General features: G+C 39.9%; 1 protein-coding gene across 1 annotated transcript in view; it reads right to left on the bottom strand.

Moving 5' to 3' along the window:
* WASHC5 (WASH complex subunit 5) overlaps positions 1–22668 on the bottom strand; it is a 45167-nt gene that overhangs the window by 6000 nt on the left and 16499 nt on the right. The window contains 18 exon segments of the mRNA XM_006179720.3: positions 1656–1752; positions 3158–3287; positions 4072–4175; positions 4716–4795; positions 4883–4985; positions 5401–5563; positions 6519–6643; positions 7783–7893; positions 7895–7963; positions 8974–9075; positions 12549–12629; positions 13522–13662; positions 14622–14732; positions 15988–16063; positions 16141–16307; positions 17683–17795; positions 19351–19480; positions 20430–20557. Coding sequence (XP_006179782.1) covers positions 1656–1752; positions 3158–3287; positions 4072–4175; positions 4716–4795; positions 4883–4985; positions 5401–5563; positions 6519–6643; positions 7783–7893; positions 7895–7963; positions 8974–9075; positions 12549–12629; positions 13522–13662; positions 14622–14732; positions 15988–16063; positions 16141–16307; positions 17683–17795; positions 19351–19480; positions 20430–20557 — 2031 coding nt within the window.

Here is a 22668-nt window from a genome sequence, read left to right as displayed (position 1 = left end):
CTGCCAAAACAAGTTATCCTCATTTACCTAATCTAGGCCTTGGAGATTCCAAATAACTCAGTGCCCACTGGGTAAGATACCAGCCCTCAGAACATGGAGAACTAATCCTTTCCAGGTGGAGAGCAAAAGTGACGTTCACGACAAAAATTTTCTCTGAATGGAGCAGCACAGACATTCTTTCTTAAAAGACAGACCAAGGCAGGTGTGCGTTTTTAGATCAGTCTTGAGAACAAAACTCACAAGGTTAAATAAATGTCTTCAGGGTACACAAACCCGTTGATGTTCCTTCCTCAATCCCATTTTTCCTTAATTTGATTCCCGAATTAACACATCAGTCTAACTCATGAAAAGAACTGTAGTCAGGCATAGATACATTTCTAGGACACTTAAAGGCTTTGTTTTGTTTAAAGATCTGGGAATTCTGGGGAACAGTGACACACTTCCCCTAAGTAGCTGGATAACCAAGGCACCCGGCCTTAACCACATGTGCAATGAAAGAAATATCACCTAAGAATGCTACCTTAATGAAAACAGGGTATCTTTATGCACTGACAGTTCACCATTATAAAGGTGACAGTTCACCATTACAAAGGTCGGTATGTCAACAGTCTTATTTAGTGAGACAAGAAAGGGAGATGATGAATCTCTGAATCTTGGGGTGAGTCCTTAAATACATCTTGGGGTACATCGATTTGACGAACATACAGGAAAGGATTTAGTAAGCATTTTTTAAATTTGTATTTTTAAATAAGTATTTTTAAAATTTGGCCAAAATCACACAAGTGATAAGTCTATGAAGCCAGAATCCACACACACACACACACACCTGGTCTGGAATCAAGAAATCTTTCTGAATGAGGGAACGACAACCGTATAGAGACTCCACATCTTTATCCTAAAACAACTTTAGAAATAGGAAGGGAAATACTTCAAGGAAAAATATATTTTGGAATCACTGGTTAAAAAAAGGATATGGTACATTTACAGAAAAGCTCTTACAAAACTTTTAAAGTATATTGAACTCTATAGTGGACTTCAAAAAACTCTTCTCAGATACAAAGTTTGAAGACAGAGGAAGTACCTGGGGATTTGCTAGGAAAAGTGATTATAAAAATGTTCAAGATAGTCAATGACAAAAAAAAAAATTGGATTATATTCCTGGACAGGACAAATACACTGACAGCCGCTGGTGTCTACTGTTTGTATGGAATATTTTCACCTGTAATATGTATCTTAAAACACTAGACATTCCTGTATTAGTCTCTCTGTTACTATATTGTTACTTTTCATGCTGAAGTTCCAGATACACAGTAGGCATGTGACACTTGTTGAAAGAAGAGGACATGAACCAAAAGAAGTCTCTTTCCCACCATAATCAGCTCCTTAAGGAAAAGAAGCAAAGGTCCCACACATTTTACAAGTTGGATAATTAGCCACTGGAAGTTAAAAATGGACTATACTTGATAATTAAATTCACTGTCTGCAGTTCATGAAGGGGCATCGTTATTTCTGAGGTCCAAAGTCAAGGATTTTATAAACATTCAATTAAATAAGAAAGATCTCTTGTGTGACATAGGATTCTATGCCGAGAGCTGTTCGGTTAGATGTTAATCTGTTACTGCTCCTTCTTGCAAAGAATAAACGTCATACAGTACCTAGGTTTTTGTTGTACTGAAGTTTTGGCAGCTGGGCGATCAAAAACAGAAAGTTGACAATTGGGAAGTAGGGTAAGCGCTTTGTTGTTATGTATATCTGGAAAGAGAAAGAAAAGGTCGATGGTTTCTTCACGTCGCACGATACTATTTTCAAATGGAAAACTTCCATTTCATTTCAATTTGCGCTTCAGACCACTGAACACTAGGATGATTCCATTAAGTTGCTGCCTTTGGAGTTTTATTTAACACCACTGATCCCCCTTCCCCGCAAAATATCTATTTAACAATTAGCCCTTTTTGGAAGGGAACAATTTTGCCTAGAGATTAACAGTCACTTCCCCCCTGAATCCTCTTTATGTCATTAACAAAAGGAGGGGGGGAAAAAAGTGATGAGCAAGAGTGGAGGGGGGGGGTAAGCAAAAGACAGCAGTTAAGGCAAAGCCAGAGGGAGGGAGCGAGGGAAAGAGAAAGAGGGAGAAAGAAAGAAGGGAAGACTCACAGAGCTGGGCATGGTAGCACAGAAGTAAGAAGCAGGATGTCTCATCTGTCACCGGCTCTCTCCTGGGCAATGTCCCCCAGCAGCCCCCCTCCCAGTTCATAGGACAGAAAGTACAGTCAGGACACACGCAGCCATCTCCCTCCCCCCAGGGGGCCCCAGTTCCCTGGGTAGCATCCTGGCCGGGAGCACCAGCTCTGGTCAGACTGTCTGGCTCCATCGCTGGCTGTGGGGATCCCTGGGGAAGTTACCAACCTCTGAGCCTCAGGTTCCTCCCCCAACAGTTAGAGCACGTGTCACGGGGCTGCTGTGAGATTAAGTGAGAGCACCCCCGGCTGGGGTGAACACAGTGCTTGGCACGTAATTATTCACAAAACGTTAGACGCTCTTTAGGTTCATGATCTTTTACCCAAGACCCAAGAGCATACAGATGTCAGACTTTCACATCATCCTAAAGATTTTAGAAAGGTAATATATACAGTCTAGGGTAACAGCCTGTAAGCAAAGTCATCAGTATTTCTGCATCAAAACATGAATATTCACAGGAGCATAATCAGCCTCAAGTCAGTTTGGGACAGGTTTCGGCAGCAAGTGAGACTTGGCACCAATTTGTGAAAACAACTTTCAGTTCTCAGAGGTTATGGAGACCAGTATTGCAGGAAAATAGAAGTGTTGCCCCAAATTATGGTTGTGATGACAGTCAGCTGTGAGGGAAGCACCTTTGGACAAGAAGGATGAAGGCCACCATTTAGTTGCCAGTTCAAAGATCAAACGTCAGACAACAATCTCAGCACTTTTCAGTTTTCAGCTGAGCTCTGACAAAATATTGTATCAGCACCAAGTCCGGCAGGGGAGGCGTGATCATCCAGGAAGCGTGGGGACTGGAGGTTCTGGGACTGGAACCAAGTGTTCTCAGTATCTGAGCACAGCGATCTGCTACCTGGGCCAGATCACCTTTGGCACCACACTGCCTCCCACCACACCAGTGTACGTTTTAATCACTAACCTTGTTCAGTGGGTTGTGGATGCCAGCTGCCTCCAGGTAGGCTGTGATTTCATACAAGAGTGTGTTATCCTCTTTGGGATAAGGGAGTGAAGGGTCCTGATAGTGGGCTTCAATGTCTGCTAGGAGAGCCCTGCGCGGAGGGAAAAACCAAACAACAGTGACAAATGTTAGAGACAAACTGAATTTAGACAACAGTTCATACAAGCTACGATACAACTTTCAGGGATCCAGTTTCCTCATCTGCAAAACAAGGGCTTGAGCCTTCAAAATCTGTTTCCAAACTGGTGACTGGTTATAAGTGGAAAATGTGACCTAGAATTACTTTATCATTTCGCGTTAACCCAAATCAAATGCTTTCACCATTCAAGTTTTTATGAATAGTCTGAACTATTTTCAATACCCACTTTGTCAAAAGCACAGGCTGTGTGACTGAGAAGCACGGGTTATTTGTCTTTAAGTGGAAGGCTCAAAATGAGAGCAAGGTGCTGGTGAGATGGAGGCTTATGACCATCCTCCGGGATGTCTGCCCACCGCCACGCCTGCTCTAACACGCTTCTAACTGCCCTCAAGGGGCTTAGTGACCCAGCTCTGGGGAAAGCCAGGCATGGCTTCTGGTAATAAGTGCTTTCTCAATCTGTGCACACACCTAGTACAGTGTCTGGCATGTATTAAGTGACTGATATATGTTGGAAAAACAAGAGTGAGAAAGAGAAAGAGAGACAGAGACCGTGGGACAATACTGAGGAAGAGGATCTGAAGACAGATTTGATTACCTATAGGAAGAAAGCCTATAAAATCAGAGAACCTTCTCACCCAGAAAGAACTTAAAAGAGGAGGTACTGAAGAAACTGGGGTGCTAACCGATGGCGAGGAACCCAGGCCCACAGATGGCGGTTTCAAATGCCACCACTTACTTATTGAGATTCTCAAGAGCAGCGGCCAGATGTTTGGAGTCAAACCGACATGAATAATTTAGTTCATTGGCAATCTGTTGTCTCAGAATCTGCATCTGCCCAACCTGTGAACAAGCAAGAGAAAGAACAGGTGAAACACACAAGCATTTCCAAGTGACTGGAAGGAGGCAGACACAAAGGTGACAAGTTTTTATGGGAAGGACCACAACATCCCACAGAAAAGCACAAGGATTTCCTGGACTGGCTGCACGGCCAAGACGGCATCATCCCTGATGGAGCAAGTCTAATAGTTCACGCGGTGATCCAGTCATGGCCAGCCGTCCACGTACCGGAGGCGTGTGTTTTGAAGCTGTATTTTTGATCTTTTGGGATAAGTTCTCCAGGTTCATAGCCAATAATGCGAAGCCCTACTTCATTTATTTGTCCTGAACTGAACTTTCTCAAGTGCTAAGGATGTCATTTCACTCTAATACTCTTAACATTCAGTCAATATAAGCCTGTCTACATAACTTAGGATTACAGATCATGAAATAATCTAGGTAATGTAACTTTATTATCTGAAAGTAAATTGGGCGACAAAGTTACAAAAAGATGATAATTAAAAAAAACCTCGTACCGCTCATCCCCTCCCTCCCACAACATACCTTCATGATAGCCTCGAGATAAGTGGTCCAAATCTTCTGGGTTTTGGCAACAGCGGAAAAATAAATTTTATTCGAATTGGCTGAAAGGTTAACATATGATTTTCTATTTAGTAAATTGGGAAAGGCTACAGTGTTCTCCTCCCCCAGGCTCGTTTTAGAACACTTACCTACAATACTTTTTAGGGGGCTGACAGCATTCATGAGGGTTTTTAAAGTATCCTGCACAGTTCTGTCTCTCAGGATAATTTTCTGAAACATGCTGAGGAAATTCTAAAACAAAAAGGCATGAACAAAGAAGCAAACATAATGAATAAAATGAATAAATATTCTAGTTACCTAAAATGCCATGCAGACCACAGGCTAGCCTACTTGGCCCAACGCTACAAAGAGGATGATGGGGAAGCAGCCCCTTCCGGTTCCCTTCAGAACATCCCCTGCTGAGAGGAGCTGCTGGTTTCAGAGTGACTCTTATCTTCCTAAGATGTAACTCACAAAAAACAGGATACCCAGAAAAATACTATGCTGGCCAAAGAAATTCTAGTTTATTCACAGTTCTTGTCTACCTAACAGAAATCCCATCTATATGCGTGATGGCAGTATAACAAAGGATGAAAGAAAGGTTAAGTGATCTACTCTCATCTCTCCCTGGGTAGCAGAAAACACGCACAAAAGCCACAAGGCTCACCTGTAACTCTTTGACGATCATAAAGCACAGAAGTCTGTCTAACCCGTTCAGACCGAAAGTCCCCAGGGTGGTCTGGATTTCTGAGAAGAGGCGACTGCTGGTCACTTCTTGATGGGTTTTCATATCATACCAAGTATTCAACTGGTCAATATGACATGTCATTCTAAAACAAAAACAAAACAAACTCAAAAAAACCTCGAAGCAGCTCAGAATTCATCCTAAAGTGGTGTGGGACATAACGGGACCTGGGGCATCAGACAGGAAGAACAAGGGTTTCATGATTTCTGTTTAATAACCTCTGCTTCCAGGCACCCAGTCTATCTCACAGTGAACTCCCAATGGCCAGAAAGGCAAAATTCATCACCTTTTCCTGCCCTTTGCTACGTCACTTTGACTAATTCATTTCCACTGGTTTGGGCTGTTGTTTGGAGTCACGTCTCGAGGACAAGGCTAGATTCGGTCATTAGACTGGAAGACTTGAGAGCCCAGCTGTCTCTCTGCAGGGCTTTTCTTTATATATCCAGAGACTGGGGACAAAAGAGTCTTTTGTCATTTCCACTTTAGTAGGAAAAGAACTGAATCCCTGTGCCCTATCTAACATCCGAGACAATGAAGACAAAGCCATTCTCCTCTTTCCTCCTTGTCCTGGTCATCGGCCAATGATTACTTTTGGATTCAGGAGTGTGGTGGTGGGAGAGCTAAGAAACAAGGTCACCTTCAAAGGTCAGGGTATGAGCAAGTGCAAGAGCCGGGGACCAGGACTGGGGAGGCGCCACAGGCACACAGGAGCAACCTGTAACTTACAAGGCTGTAATAAACCAGGGGGTCCACAGGCCCAGGTGGGTAGACTGTTCTTTGAAAAGCGAGAGAAACACAGATGAAAATAAAGGCAGCCGAAAAGAACTTCTAATTGTTTTCATCTACAGGTCTTTGGACTGGGCTCTCCTCGGTCACACTGAGGAGAATATGCAGTCTCAGGAAAAGTGAATTTAACAAACCCGAGAGAAAGGCTCCAACCGTGGCAGGAACAAGGGTCTGATCTAAGTAGATGTGGTACATATTTAGAGACTTCTGCTGTCCACGGCATTCAATGCCCAGTAGAATTCAGATACACCTACTTTGGGTCCGTGATCCGCAAGATTTCTCTGCAGAGTCGACCGATAAATGTTACGGACTCGTCCACAGGGGTAAACTTTGGTATTGGAATATGAGTGGACTGGTACATACTTTGCCAGTCTTGAATCTAGGGAAAAAAAAAAAAGAAAACCAAAACCCAAACCATAGATATTTAGGACATCTTTGATAAGGTAACCCAGTTATCCTTTTCCCATATGTTCTACAAAGTTAATGTTTCATGAACAGTGACAATAAATGCTTCCTGGTTTTGAAAAGGAAATTTTAAAAACTGAGTTAATAGCCTCCCAGAAATGCCACATATAATATTTATTTATTAAAAAAAAGTACCTGTGAAAAAGTGAAGTGATTGAGAAGTGGAAAGAGATGGGAATTTCTAGCTTTCTGTCTTGTAAGTTAACATGTATCAATGTAATAATACAAGTCCAAAATGTCATAAGGCTGGAACTTTTGAAAATGTCACCTGAATCATATAAATCATATCAGTTCCCTAGTTAAAAATTTGCAGAGTGGCTTCTTTTAACTAGAGGGTAAAATCAATCTTCTCAGTTGTGACACTTCAGAATTTGGTGCTCAAACAACCCAATTAAAAAGTAGGCAAAGGACTTGGGTAGACATCTCTCCAAAGAAGATATACAGATGGTCAGTAAACACATGAAAAGATGCTCAACATCATTAGTTACAAGGGAAATGCAAATCAAAACCACGGTGAGAGACCACTTCACACCAAGATGGCTCTAATTTAAAAAAAAAACTAACTTAAGTGTTGGCAAGGATGTGGAAAAAGCAGAACCCTCAGACACTGCTGGCAGGAATGAAAAATGGTACAGTCACTGTGGAAAATAGTTTGATGGTTCACCAATAAGTTAAATGTAGAATTACTGTATGGCCCAGCAATCCTGCTCTTAGGTATATATTCCAATTAAGTCCAGCTGAACTCTTAAGTTTTTGGAATTTTTGATCACTTACGTTATAACAATCGTAACAGGTTCATTCTGTAGCCATTTAATTATGTCTGCTTGCTTCTTCAGACTGGAAACGCCCAGAGGTCAGGTGTCATTTAAACTTTTATGCAACCCTGACAGCTCCTGAAGCTATTCCAAAGGTATTTGCGACTATGTTGTACTTACTGATTTTTAGTCACTATTTAAATAAACCTTCTTACCTGGTAATTCTGGGGTTTGAGACGCGTATTTTAAATGTCAGAAATAACAAATATGGTCAAAAATTTTAAATTTATTTAGATACCTTTGTTCTTAAGAAGTTATTACATTCTTGTTCCACGTTGTAATTTATAATACGAGATACTTCTTCCTGCCAAATCTTCAGACCATAAATGTTGACATAGTCCTGTATGTACTTCAAAAGAACGATGGAACCCGTCCATGGCGGCTCCCAGCTCTTTCAGCTTGGGCATCAATTCACTTGGCTGTGCAGAAGAAACATAAGGCTATTATACTGGCATAGACTGTCAACCATTAATATCTACCTTAGACTTTAAATGATGCCCCAAAGGAGAGACCACAGAGACAGCTGAAGACAGCTCTGGAAATACTTACTTCCTACCTCACCTAGGATCTGTAACAAAATATTTCAGACAATCAGCAGAGAACAGATTTTTACTTATTTGGGAAAAAGCCTCACATAAAAGAGTATTAAAAAATGAATGTCAATGACTTCCCTCATGTCATTTATGAATATATCTAATCTTAAAACATCTCAAATATTTTAAACTGAATTTACTGATGTGAAAAGTATAAATATACTAGTTATAAATTTCAAGCCTATTTTTCCTTTCCATTATAGTGTATTATGAGATATTAAATACAGTTCCTATGTTATACAGTAGGTTCTTATTTAACTGTTTTATATATGGTAGCTTGTATCTGCTAATCCCAAACTCCTAATTTATCCTCCCACTGCCGCTGGCCTATTTTTTCTCTCCTGAGAAAAAGGACCATATTCCCTAACAGGTGAGCAAAATAAGAAATTACAGCCTTTATAGTTCTGATCTGCTTTACGGTTAACAAATCTTTTTACTATAAGCAGTAACCCTGAATCACGAACACAGTTTGACTTTTTTTTTAACTTATTAAAAAAATTTTTTTAGTGGAGGTACTGGGAATTGAATCCAGGACCTTGTGCATGCTAAGCATGTGCTCTACCACTGAGCTATACCCTCCCCTCCACATCAGTTCAATTCTTAAACTTGAGGATCAACAGGTGAAGGTAAGGACTGGCTTTAAAAAGAATTTTCTTATATATGAATGGATTACAATGTAGGATCAAAAAGCACATCAGTTGACTGTACTGAACATCATATAGAAGATACAGGTTAGATAGGAGGAAATGTCTTGTTCATAACAGTTAAAAATGCTGTTCTAGTTAGAAATTCTGCAAGTCAAGAGAAAGGACAGGCCTGTTTTGGTCATCTGGTACCTTGGCTCGAGGGTTAAAGATCAATCCCCGATGAAGAGCAAAAGCAACACGTTTAACCAGCTCCTTCCTTATTCCATCCTCCAGCAACTGTTTCGGATCCACCTAAGTGCAAACCGAAAAGGAGTAACAGCAGTGAGGGAAAGTTCAGCCCTGAAGAAATCCAGAGGAAAGATGGTTTCCAGAATCCACAGAGAGCACTTTCCTATCTCATTCCTGAATGATTGGGATTTTTTTTTAAAATCATTCCTGCCCCTCTTTGATCTTGTGCAGCTTGACAGAATTATTAAACCTGTCACCTCTGCCAGACTTGGTTTGTCTCAGGAAAATTCATGATGCTAATTTTACAACATGACATTTCAAAGATGGTGGGTAAGGAAAGTTTTAAACTGCCTCACGTTTTAATCATTTCATTAAAAGTTAAAAGTGCCTTTTCTTATCACCAGGAGGAGGTGGTGGATTAAAGGGTCTGCATTTGAATTCAGCGCATGTCTCTCCTCTGGAAGTTATCTAAGGATATCTATATTCACATGAGCAAAATCAAGTTTGGGGTTGGACCACTCTGCAGATTTAACAACTCTCTTTCAGCATTCTCGGAATGCTATCTATAATTAGGGAGATAAAACAGAAAAGCTAATCTCCTATCTAACCCTACAAGCTTATTTTGTTAATTCTTTTTTTCTATTATGAGAAAGCTTTTGCTATGCCCTAAAAGACAGTCTCCTGTCAAAGCCATAAAACATACAGCAGTTTTAGCATACTTCTTTCAATTCCCTGAGACATGTTTTATTTTTAGTTTGTCAAGAGCCTTTATTTTAAAAGGTTATAAAGACAACTGATGGGTTCCATCTGGGTTTGATTATATTTAAACTTCAAGGAAGGTAACTGCCATGGAAGTTGCTGAAAATATAAAATCCAGGGGCAAATGTTCAATGACGTAGTGACTGTGCAATCAGCAAAAGCCAGACCGTGGAGGAAAAGCAGGCGGAAGGCCTTGGGGTCTTCAACAGACAAACTGTAAGGAAAGAAAGGAACGAAGGAGAAACTTGAGGAGTAAATAAGCCTTAAAAGACGTATGTTTTAAATAGTCAAATCTAAACTACAGTGTCTAGAGATTTACTTCTGGATAATACAATTATAAACCAAAGAGAATGGGGTTAGGTCACGACACATGAGGAAAATGCTGAGGTGGGAACTGGCTGAATGATATCTTTGGGCTTGAGTGGTGGTGAGAATGAAGGGCATTTACCTTACAATAACCCACTGAGCTACATAATTGCTTCTGTAGCTTTCAGCCTTGGTGCTCTATTTTACAATAAAAAGATAAATTATACATAAATAAAGACAATGAGAACAAAAATCAAAGAAGTAAGGTGATGTTTGCAAAGAACTATCCCTTTTAAGAACAGATTTAGTGAAAAAGAGTTAAATGTTTTTGTGAATGTCATGGTCTTAAATGGTCTTTCCCATCAGGCTGACCAACCCATGGAGTGCTCACAGCTCAGGGAAAGGCCCCTTCACACAGACCCTTCCTCACATAAAGGAGGAAGTTCTGTTCACTCTCCCGAAGTTAACGACAGTTAACAGTTTTCCCATGGCTCCTTCAGATCTTTCTCTATTATTTATGTTAAGTGTTTGTCCTTAAATATATTCAACTTAAAAATCTAAATGAGATCATAATACATATACATAAGCATCGTTCTGCAATTTGCTTTCCTCACTTTGTTTTGGAAATATTCTAGGGCCAAATTATTTTTGAATTTTTAGGCAGCAAAGCAATCCATGGTATGAATGCCTCATAATTTATTTGGCCATTCTCTTACTCACTAATGTTTAAACTATTTCTATTTTTTTGGTGACATCTAACTATGAACATTATATGTCTATCTCTGTGTATTTCCCACTTGTTCTAAGTCACATTAACCAGGGTGAACTGAAACCCTTTTAAGTGTTTGAAATAGATCCTTAACATTCAAAGGTTAAAGGTTGGTGAAGGCCAGAGGTACCCACAAAAAACCCTGAGTTAGACTGGCAGAGACAGTCCACTGAGGTTGGATGAGGTCAGGATGATACTCTCTCTTCTCTTACGATCTGAAGGGTTCTAGCAAAAGATTTACATTTTTTCCTAAGCAGTTCTTCCTTTGATAATTATTGCTAATTACTAGGTTTTATGACATCCTTCCTATATGGGTCATTTTGCATGTAAGACTAATCTGGTCCTAGGATTTATCATCACTTTATAGATGAGGCAGGAGGGATAACCTGTGTGTATACTCTCTGCAAATCAACTGAATGAAACTGGCACCAGGCCTAAACCATGTTTAACAGATTCGGTTATGATTCCAGGGCTACAATGGTATTTCTTTAACACACTTCCAGACACCACACAGTAAAGTTCTGTTTCTATTTAGGTTCATTTCCTGTATTTTCCAGGATTTCATTAACACAAATGTTGTATCTGGCAATGCAATGACAATTTTTTGTAAAAAGGAGAAATGTTAAGATTCTACTGATGTCAGATAAATGAAAAATTAAACAAAAGCGCCGTGAACTATGTGTGTGGGTACATTGCTAGTCATCAAAGGATGACAAATGAATAGAGCAATGAGATATCACTTTACATGCCTGTGGAGAACAAAAATTAGAAAGTGGATAATGGCAAGTATTGGCAAAAATGGGGGAGATACCCAGGAAACAAGTCATGTCAGAAGGCAAGCTGGCAGTACCGAGACAAATTAAGTATCAGTTTGCCCTAAGACTCAGCTGCCCACTCCCGGGCAGGCGGATTTCGGAGCGATTCTTGCACAGGTCTGCGGTGAGGACACGTTCAGAGATGCTCACCTTTACGTTGTTTACGATAATGGAAGCACAGGTGTGAAAATGAGCAGCATGGATATAACGGTTAAGTACAACGTGGAATTCTCTGCAGCAGTAAGAAGTAACCAACTACCTGACCCACAGCAACATCAATAAATTTCAAAAGCACTAACTAGTAGGAAGAGTTGGAAAAACGAGATTTAAGGCACAATATGGATTTGGATAAATCAAAAGCACGTGCACGCATAAAATAACACCACTTGCTAAAAATAAGGATGTTGCATATTTACAGACAGAAATCAAATATACAGAGTGGCTGCGATGGGACATGGGAATTGGTGTTGTATCCAGAAAAGACAGAAAAAAATAAGAGCTGAGCGTGCAGTGATGGCAATGGCCTGTGGTCAGAGCGGTACGCAATCTCAGCTTTCTGAACCTGGGGTGCAGCACAAAAATACTAAAAAGCAAGAAGGGTAGGGAAAGAGTGGGGAGGAAGTAAGCAAACAAGCTGCTTTGCCTAAGGGAACTGAACTATTTTATTTTCTTTCTTATTACAAAGAGTCAATAAAATGGATTTTTGTCAGAGTTGAGAAACCCTTTGGTGTTATGAAAAATAAGGATTACAATGCTCTCTCTTCCTCTGTCAATGCACGCGAGACAGCAAGGGACATAAGAGAACACTATCCCACGGGGCAAATTCCGCAGTCATCCAAACGACAGTCTTACTACAAGGCCACGCAGACCAGCATTAAAACCATTACCTTGATGATGCCGACCAAAGTTGTTTTCATCATTAAGATGCCTTCAGTAAAAATGGAAATAGCATGAGTAAGCTTGGCAACCTTTAACAAAGAAAAAGAGGTTAATGAAATATTCTCATAAAAGACTCAACGCTTCTACGGGAAGATAAAATAATGGGCTGATAGCTCTGGAATGAGCTAAGACATCAGAACAGGTGTGCAGTTTTAGGACACCTGTGTGCTCACGCCCTGGGCAGAAATGAGGCTCTCTGTTGTTGACCACTGTTAGTCATACTGAGTGACTGAGCCAGAAGACATTCAATTGCTCTTAAACCTTTGACCAACGATTTCCCCTCCTTTGGGCCTCAGTAGCTCACGCGCAAGATGAAGGCAGGGCTCACTGATACAGAGGATCCCTTCCAAAAAGAAAAGGCTCATGGCAAGGTGGTGAAATTGATGCCAGAGGGAGATCACATTTTCAAATTTCATTTGATTGTATTTTTCACATCTTTAAGTTCAGGGGGAAAGAAAAGCAGAGATGTTTGGGAAAAGCAGCTTCTGAAGCTGCATAACCATGGAGTGGGCTTCAAAGTCTGGCTGTAGGAAGTGGCCTCATGGAATACAGATTATTTTGAACCACTGGTTCAATGTTCAAAGTGGGAACTTGAATGGGGAAAGTCTAGGTAATGTGCCCAAAGAGAAAAAGGGCTGATAAACCAACACTGTTCCAAAGAAACATGACCAGCTGAGCTCCACTCCCTCTGAGGACAGGAAGGCAGTCAAGGCCTTAAAGGACATCAGGATGATGTAATGAAGGAAGGCATGACTGCACTAAAGTGGCAAAACCTGGTTATCACTGACAGCATAGAAAAATGAATCAGGATTGATCTGGTGGTCCTGGGGATACGGCACGCAACCCAGACTCAAAAGTGATAGTTCATTCATGGTTTTGGGGTTTAACCATCAAAAGGCAGAAGTCAAAGGGACACGCCACCTCGTATCGCGGGCCGAGCTGAGCATAGTCCCTCAGCTTGTCTTTGTCCAGGCGGGTCGGCACTTCGATGATATCGTGCGTCTGAAGCTTGATGATCTTTAGAAGAGAAGTAAACATGCTTTCTGGAATGATCTGCAGAACCTTTAATGAAAGGGAGAAGAGGAAAAACAAATGAACATCTGTTTCATTTCTCTGAGCTGATTATTGCTGGGACGACAGTAAGAAGGGTGCCCGTGTGTGCAAACAGCCATCTGTCTGCAGGAAGGGATGTGGAGGGACGCACAAGAGCTATTACTTTTTTAAAATGAAGTATAGTTGATTTACAATGTTGTGTTAGTTTCAGGTGGACAGCATAGTGATTCAGTGATACATATATATATTCTTTCATTATAGGTGATTATAAGCTATTGAATATAGTCCCCTGTGTTATACAGTAGGTCCTTGTTTATTTTATATGTATATAGTGTGTATGAGCTATTTTAATAATCACTCTCAGGCACAGAGCCACAGTCCTTCAAACATTAATTGTTCACAGGATATTAAAGCTAGTTCTCATAGAAATGCTGTAAAAGATGTATCACTTCCACTTTACAAATTTTTAGAAGACCGAGGTTCAGAGATGTTAAGCAACACGGCTGTAGGACATCAGCTAGTCTGTGACATGAGAACATTTTGAATCCAGGCCTGTTTGGCTTTAGGCTACACCATAAGTTATTAAAACAAGGACCAAAATTCTCCTGAAAACTTTGGTTAAGTTTCAATCAGGATATGCCGGATCTAGGTACAGTTCTTTTTACCAAATATGACTTTGAAGATGCCACCAAAATCTCCTATTTCTCAGTTTCTACACCCATAAAATGGGAGTTAATACCATCAGCATTTAAAAATTAGGTATAAAAGTTCTTTGAAAGTAACAACACATTTGCATACCCACAGTACCAATAAGTTTATTTTCAGGTATTGTAAATTTCTGGAATCAAATTAAGAAAAAGGGAAAGAAACACAGGTGTATCTTTCATAGGGCCCCAAGCACATCATTTGTATTTAAAACAGCAGTTAGTTCGCCATTAAAATAAATATCACCTTTATGCATTTCTTACCTTTCTCACATAGGACACCAACTCGCCAGAATAATATTGGGATACACTGAGAAGGTCAGGGCTGTTTGCTTGATTAATACGAAGAAGAGGCAGGTCAAGGGCAGAGGCAAGCTGGAAGGAAGTAAGACATACCTGTTTCTTTGTTTCAAAAAGTCCTGGCAATTTCTCTTTCCAGAAATAGTAACATACAACAAAGCTCTTGGGCTTTGCCCAAAAGAGGGCAACCACCACTAAACTTCATCAATGTCATTAATAGTTTCTGTCAACAACAATTTTTTTTTTAATGACAGCCATCCATCTGTTACAGCAGTGGTTCACAAACTGTGGTCCCTGGACAGCAGCATCAGCATCGCTTAGGATCTTGTTAGGGATGCTGATTCTCAGCCCCACCCAGACTTGCTTAACCAGAGACCTTGGGGGTGGGGCCCAGCAATCTCTGTTGTGATGAGCCCTTCGCGTGATCTCCTTCTGGCTCAAGTTTGAGCAACTGCACTACAGAAGGCAGCTACTCCTCTATGGAAATCAGACACTCTGATTGATGGGCTACTGTATTGAGTCTAATCTAAGATGTCACGGTGTGTAAAAAGTACCATTATTTTATGTATTCCTCAAAAAGAAAAAACATGCTGACAACTAAACTAAGACATGTTGTCAATTATACAACCCAACACAGTTACAGAGATGTTAACATATCAAAGTGCACCTCAGAACTGATATATATGGTAATTCTACCAGAAGATGCTGAGAAAACTATCTGTTCATTTATCACCAAATGAAATCACCTTGCAAGAAGAGCCAATCTATGCTTTTGCTGTTCACCATGATTATCTAACCTTTAGAGGAGATCCTACATTGCTGCAGAGGCTCAACAAGAATTTTTTTTAATTTAATTTGATATTTTTTTGGGGGGGGCAGGTCATTAGGTCTATCTATTTATTTATTATAAGTTTTTTTTTTTAATGGAGGTACTGGTGATTGAACCCAGGACCTCGTGCATGCTAAGCATGCACTCCACCACTTGAGCTATACCCTGCTCCTGCAACAAGACTTTTTTAATGTATAAGTAAAAGGGTTTAATTTATGTCTAGGGAATAAAGTAAAAGGATTTAACTTATGTCTAGGATGCACATTTTTAGTACACTGGTAAAACTTAAAAAAAATCTTTTTCTTCATTTAAAAACAATTTTCTGTAAGACACTCCAACTTCTATTATTAATTCAATAATGCTTTAATTCAAATACTTTAAGTATTTCTGGCATCTTTTGCAACAATGCTCTCCTGAAAAATTTGCTAACAATTTTCAGTCCATAAAAAGGCCAACTCTTCCCTGGTAGCTAAGAGTGTGTTCTTACTGTTATTTGCTTACCTTTAGGAACGTAGCTCTGAGTTTCGTAACCATGGATGGGTTTACCCTTATGCTCTCTTGCATGATAGAGGTGAAACTGTAAAAAGAGATCAATGGTAAGAGGACAGTCATAGTGGCCTTCACTGAGGACAAATGTCAGGCTGTCCACATTACCTGTCAATTAACTGCCAAGCAAAAGAAAGGTCCCCAACGATCTGCATTGTGATCAGGACCTCCTCTTTGATGTTAATGGTTCGGATCATTTGGTGGAGAAACTTGCGAGTATCAGCAAGAAACTGACACACTTGCAGATTTGATTCCAACTGGTGAAACTCTTGAACCTGAGTTACATAAACACATCGAATTTTAAAATTCTGAATGGCCTGCATGGTGTTCATTTTTCCTTGAAGATAGTTCAAATAAAGCATACTATGTGCTAAGAATTTCTTGGCAAAATTCTTATTTCAAATTATATCTTCAGAAATCTGTACGCCAAGTCAGAAAACAATGCGTACATTTCAAAGATTAGAAAATGTCCTACTATTTCTTATCCTGTACAAATATGATATAATAAGCAGACACCCGTTTTCCATTTCAGTATCAATAAACATGTTTTGGAAAATCCTCTTAATTCTGAAGACTTGCAGGATTGCTAAAAAGCAAAATAAGTCATGTTACAACCAAGGTGCTCGCACTTACACATTTTGAAGTTCGTTTGATGTGCTCTTTAAAACAAAATAATGGTTCCACAGTGGTTCTGGCATTTTAAAGTATATAATTCAAGGGTGCTTCAATATGCCAAAATAAATAATGCAAAAGATAAAGAGTACCTAAGATTTACAAAGTTGTTTGTAGTGGTACTATAAGCTGGAAAATTAAAAAAAAAAAAAGAAAAGAAAAGAAAAGAAAAGAAACCCACCAAAATGGAAATAGCATAAGTGAGCAATTGTTCTGGAATGGCTAGGGAAACTGGCATGCTAACAACGGAGCATTATACTGTGTTGCCGTAAGAGTGGCCTCCTAAAAACCTTGTAAAAATAAGAAAAAGCCTATAAGAAAGTCTGCCAAATGAAAAAAGCATTAATGTCCATTTATACTATTGAACTGGGTTCCACATGAAGAGGGATGATATTTTATATAATAGAGGATATGCAATTCTAATGCTTTTGTTTATTTTCCTGGTTAAACATACAATTAAAATTTTAACAGTGTGAAGGTATAACAATTTTTTTCTGGTACAATCATTTTTCAGTAGATAAAAAAATAAACTATTTTTCTTTCAGGAAAGAAAATATATCACTTTTAAGCATAAGATCATTATACATGTATTTTCATTTTTTGTGTTTTCCTTTCTAGGTTTTTCCTTCAGGGCACACACTTTTTATAAACCTAAAAATGGTGCACACAATGCAATTTTGTGTTTGCTTTTACCTCCTCACCATAGTTTTCCCAATGTTTCTATACTGTCTTCACAATTATTTTTCCAAGACTACGTGTTGAAGTATCATAATTTTTACTATCATTCTCTTCACTATTGTCATTTATTTTCCCAATTTTAGGACACTGTATATAGTATTACAGTGAACATATTAATTTATACTGCTTTTGTTTCTGATGAAATATTCTCTTAAATATATCTCTAGGAGCAGACTGCTGGGTAGGTTAAAAAGTAAGACTCGTGATCCAAGAACTATCATTGAAAAAGGCTTCCCTTACCTCTTCCAAAGCCTGTATTAGTTGCACAGTTTTTCTGCCGGCAGCAGTAGAATCATCATAATTTAAAGACAATATTTGTTTTGAGATCTCTCTGAACCAAGCTTGAAGATTTTCTATTAATAGAAAAAACAAGAAAAGACCACTGAAAATTTATTTCTATAATAGAGAACACAAGACAAGACCACTGACATCCCAGCATTCACGTAGTTGTAGCTTTTAATGTAATTAAACAATCCTTTACAAATCTAGCTCTTACTAGGTACCTAACATTGTTTCCAGGAATTCTCCAAACAGTAATAACAAAAAATGCCTGGGGCATGTGACTTGATAGGAGAGATGAAACTGTCTACATAAATAGTTTTGCTTACGATACTTGGCAGAAAAGGTTTAAAGGCCCAAGTACATGGCATAAACTGATGTGTGCAAAGATGGTAGTGGGGGTGGGAGGAGCCAGGAAGGACCTGAAGGATGTGTCACAGTTACAGGTAGAGTTTTCTGGAGAAGCAAGGATGGGTAAAGGTCTAGATGGGCAGAGGGAGGAAGAAGGATAATCAGTCCCTAGATGGAGAGACAGACATGAGCACAGGCTTTGAGGCAAATGACAATGGCACATCTGGGAGGGCGAAGAGGCGACCAACACGTGGGTAGAGGTCCGGGTGGTGAGTGTCGTGAGGAAGTCTGGGTGGATCAGGAGGCACCATTTGCACACAAACCTGCTGGCATTTCCCAGGTAGAGACAGGGAAGGGCATTAACATGCTCTGAGGACCCTCAGTGTATCAGATAGTTTTAAGCTTCATCTCATTTAATCTTCACAAAAATCTATGAGGTAGGAATTAAAAGCCACTTCTCAAATAAGGAAGCTGATGCCCAGAGACATTAAGACCCCTCCACTGGGTGACGCAGTTACTAAATGACAGAGCCAGGATATTCACAGCTGTCTGTCCAGGCCAATTCTTCTGTATAACTCACTATCAGAAATAAATTTGATAGTTAAAACAAACATTACGCATTAAAAATTAATCTGTCACTTTAAATGATCTTTCAGGGGCTTGAAATGTTCCTATCTATATAAAAATTTGAAGTGATACCACAATTTTCCTATAGGTGAAATTTCCTAAAAGAAGCAGGATTAAAATCATTAAAGCAAAACTTGAACTGTATTTAGTTTCAAAACAGCCTGCAGGTCCCCTCTTTGGCCACTAGATGGCAGGTGCATCAGGGAAAAAGAACCAAACAAGATGAGAAAACCAGACTCTTAGGTATCACCTATGTTAGTAGTTATTAATATTCTTGGGTGAAGTATCCTTCTGAACAGATCATGATAGATATAGGTACCTCCCCTCAAATGTACAAAAAACGACACACTAGTTTTTCATACTAGTGCAAAACTAGGATGGGGCGTGGGGATTATGACTCTGAAGACTATGAACCAGAGTGTAAGAACCGGTGATAGCCTAACCTTATATTTCAAAGATAAGAAACCTGAAGCTTGGAGAGGATATGAAGATTGCTCAAGGGAACACAAGGCTAGAGCAGCCGAAACTAAACTTCAGACCTTTATTAACAACATCCCAGCATACAATGACACGGGAACGACTTCATACTCTGCCAGTTTCCAACAATCTGTGGATACATTTCAAACACACCAATATTTCTTCAGCAATTACCATTTTTCTCCACTCTGGTTAGGGGTTTGACTCCGGAAAAGACATCAGCAAGCTCCGTCATCCGCTCGGAGCCCTCCTTCTTGTAATGCTCCCATTTGGCTTGCTTTTCTGAAAGCATTTGCTTGAACATCTGTTGAAGAGACAGAAGAGATTTACTGATTTAAGAGAAAATCCAGCTTAGGCAGGTCACTGAGAAAGCCCGAGCAAAATCCAATTTATTATCAAAATATGTGCCTAAAATCAACATCAGCCTGATACCATCTCTTAAGCATTACTACTTTGTACAAGTGGAGGGGCGAAGCTAGACCATGTCTCTAAAACCAAGAGGACATTGTCTTTCCATGCCTCTAAGACCAAGCCCAGAATTTCCTTCAGTGAATTCAAATTCCTCGGGGTCCTTAAGACAACCTTGTTCAAATGCAAACCACTATCTTAAGTCCTTTCCAATAGGTTCTTGTGGCCATTCTGCAAGGCCAGCACAGGTCGTCTCCAGCCCACCTGTCAACCTCACTTGGTACCACCTTTTTCTTGCATTTTCTTCCTTGCAACCAACATGGTGTTTCAGGTAACTGAACTGGCCAGGCTCTTCCCCGTCCAAGAGGACTCTGACATGTTCCATCCTCTGTTCTCCATCATGCTCCTCATCTTTGTCTTGTAACTTTGACAGGTCCTTCCTTAGTTCCCTACAGAAGCTCTTGCTTCTCTTCTCAGGGAAGTCGTCAAAACTAGGACAAGACTCTTTATTTCAGGTACCCAGAATGCTATGTTCCTTTCCTTTATAGCATGTATCTCAGTTTTTATTTACATTTTCATCCATATAATTTTCTGATTACTGTTCACATTCCTCATTAGGCTGTAACCGCCACAGTTGTGTGCAGTTTTCCCCATCACTGTAACCCTAATGACTGTAGGCACTAAATGCTTGTTGTTTAATCCTGTCCTTTTCCTATGAGAATTATCTCAGACAGCTGGAATCTATAGTTTGAATCAGAGACACAGCTACTAAATCCTAATCTTAAAAAAAAATTTTCAGCATAAAAAAATGAAGATTTTGGGGATTATTCATTCAATATTTTTACCTCTTTGAGTATAAACTCAAATTGTGCAGTATCCAACAGCAACTGAAAGAGGATCTTCGGATTGTACCGAGAGTCTGTTAGAATCTGGTCCTTGATTTGACGAAGGCGTTTGTTGTTTGGGTCACAGGCTAGATAGAGGAAGAAAAGATTTTCCAATTTATTAAATGTGTAGAAAATATCTGTAATACCTAAGATGAATTCTTAAACATTTTTATTTTCCCTCCTAAACCTTTTAAAGATAATAAACAAAACGTGTATCAATAACAGATGGTAAAATAAATTACAGTACATCTACGCTGGAGGAAGTACAACTGAACTGTTAAATATGACACTGAATCTGATGTGTACATAGAACAAAAAAATACTGATATTTGCTGAAATTGGTTTATGGGGCCAATGATTTATTTAAGAAAGAATAAGAAAATAGGACAAGGCAAAATATTTACAAGTAAAAGCTACTTTGACTGCAAATAAAGTCAAAATAAAAACTTCAAGATGATGAATATTGTTAAAAAGTCCACAGTGATAAGGTGCAAGGGCCCTGATGGTCGTTCGAGTGTCACATGTTCTAACTCCTGCTTTCCCAGGCCTCCCATCAGCATCTCAGGATGTCCAGCATGGATAGAATGACGATGCTTTATGAGCACCTTGCAGGGGTGTTTTTGGTACTTTAGTTATGGTGAAGCCTGAGCAAGGCTGTTTTATATACTGATTTCCAAATTATTCTGTCAGAAGGAGCCTCCTGACAACCTGGAGAAGGACTCGGTTTTCATGGGAAACTGCAGAATTCTGATTTACTATGTATCCTTCAGAAGTAGTTAAGATAGTTATACCTTCATATTTGCCAAACTAAAAAACAAAAACAAAACAAAGCTTGGAAGGAGCTCCACTTGTCTTTGTATTAATTCTAATTCAACAAGAAATCTTCCGATATTAATTTGCTTTCATTTTTGGACAGGAGACATCACTGTGCATGAACAGTTAGTTCCTTAGTATAAACCAGACTGGGTTCCAGTTTTCTCAGGGCTTGATCCTCTAAGATCTGACTCTCAAGAATTCAGAACCAGAGAACTGAGGGACAGATCCTAGAACCCTGGAACCTCAGGGTCAGGCTTAGGTAGCCAGCCGGCCCCGCCCACCCCATGTTGGCTCAGGGTCTGTTTCTTCAACAGCTACAAGGCACTGCAGCAGAAGCATCCTGAGCAGGAATGAAATGCTTTCAGCGGGTTAACAGACGGGACTTTGACAAATCTGCCTTCCTTTCTGCACACCATACCTGACTGCACCATAAAAGCTAAAGGAGCAGTTACTTTTTCCACGTATGACTCACAACCAGAGAGGCAAATCAAATGATTTCTGGTAAATCCAGACCCTGTGCAATCAGGTCAGACAATTGCCAGGCACAGAAATGGAAAACAGATGTGCTTGAAGATAAAAGCACAGAACTCTGACAAGGTGAAGTTGTCCCCAGCAGGGGCACACATCCAGGACGCCGCTGGCTTCCAGAATGTAGGCTCAATTGTCAGGCACAGTCGTCCAGAAGATGAAGAGGAGGCTGAGTCACTGGACACCCACAGTTGCTTTATGACAGGATAAAGCAAGGGTTTGAGTTGTTTATATGCTACAGAATGTAAGGCTTTTGGTAAAGAAGATTACAAGCTGCGTCGGTGTAGTGAAATCCTCAGGTTAGAACTGGAGTTTATGTCAGACATAAACTCAACTAGTTAAAAACAGATCCATTCAATGATTAAAAACTTCAGCCATGGTATTTGTGCTGAGTAAACTGTAAATTGGAGAGAGATTCAGGCCAAGAAGCAAAATGATGGGAAGGAAAAAAAAAACAACCCAGAAAGTAGCATTTGTCTGAAAGATTTAAGAAGCTGGAGATTTCTAGTGTGAAAAAGGCGGCTGAGGAGAAATTCCACACACTCTCAAATAGATGAAGGACGAGGAAGTCCAACTGCTTTTCTCACTGCTGACCACTCACAGGAAGCAGAAACAGGTGGCGGCTGGCGGAAATGTAACATCTTGCCTGAAGGATTGGGAGGCGGGGCTACTATGCCACCAAGAGAGGCTGCAGAACTACCTGGCGTGGACAGTACTTTTGAGAAACACAGCCTTACCTGAAAGAACAAGGTGATGCTGAAAGTGGTACCAGGGTAGATACTCAAGAGAAGTTTGTTGAGTGAAAAACGAAAAGTGGAGGTTTGGCTTTACAGGGCCGCTGAATGGCCCATCT

The sequence above is a fragment of the Camelus ferus genome, chromosome 25 (genome assembly GCF_009834535.1).
Source record: "Camelus ferus isolate YT-003-E chromosome 25, BCGSAC_Cfer_1.0, whole genome shotgun sequence".
NCBI lineage: Eukaryota > Metazoa > Chordata > Mammalia > Artiodactyla > Camelidae > Camelus > Camelus ferus.
The sequence above is the reverse complement of the archived record's forward strand: the minus strand, read 5'-3'. Positions and strand labels throughout refer to the sequence as shown.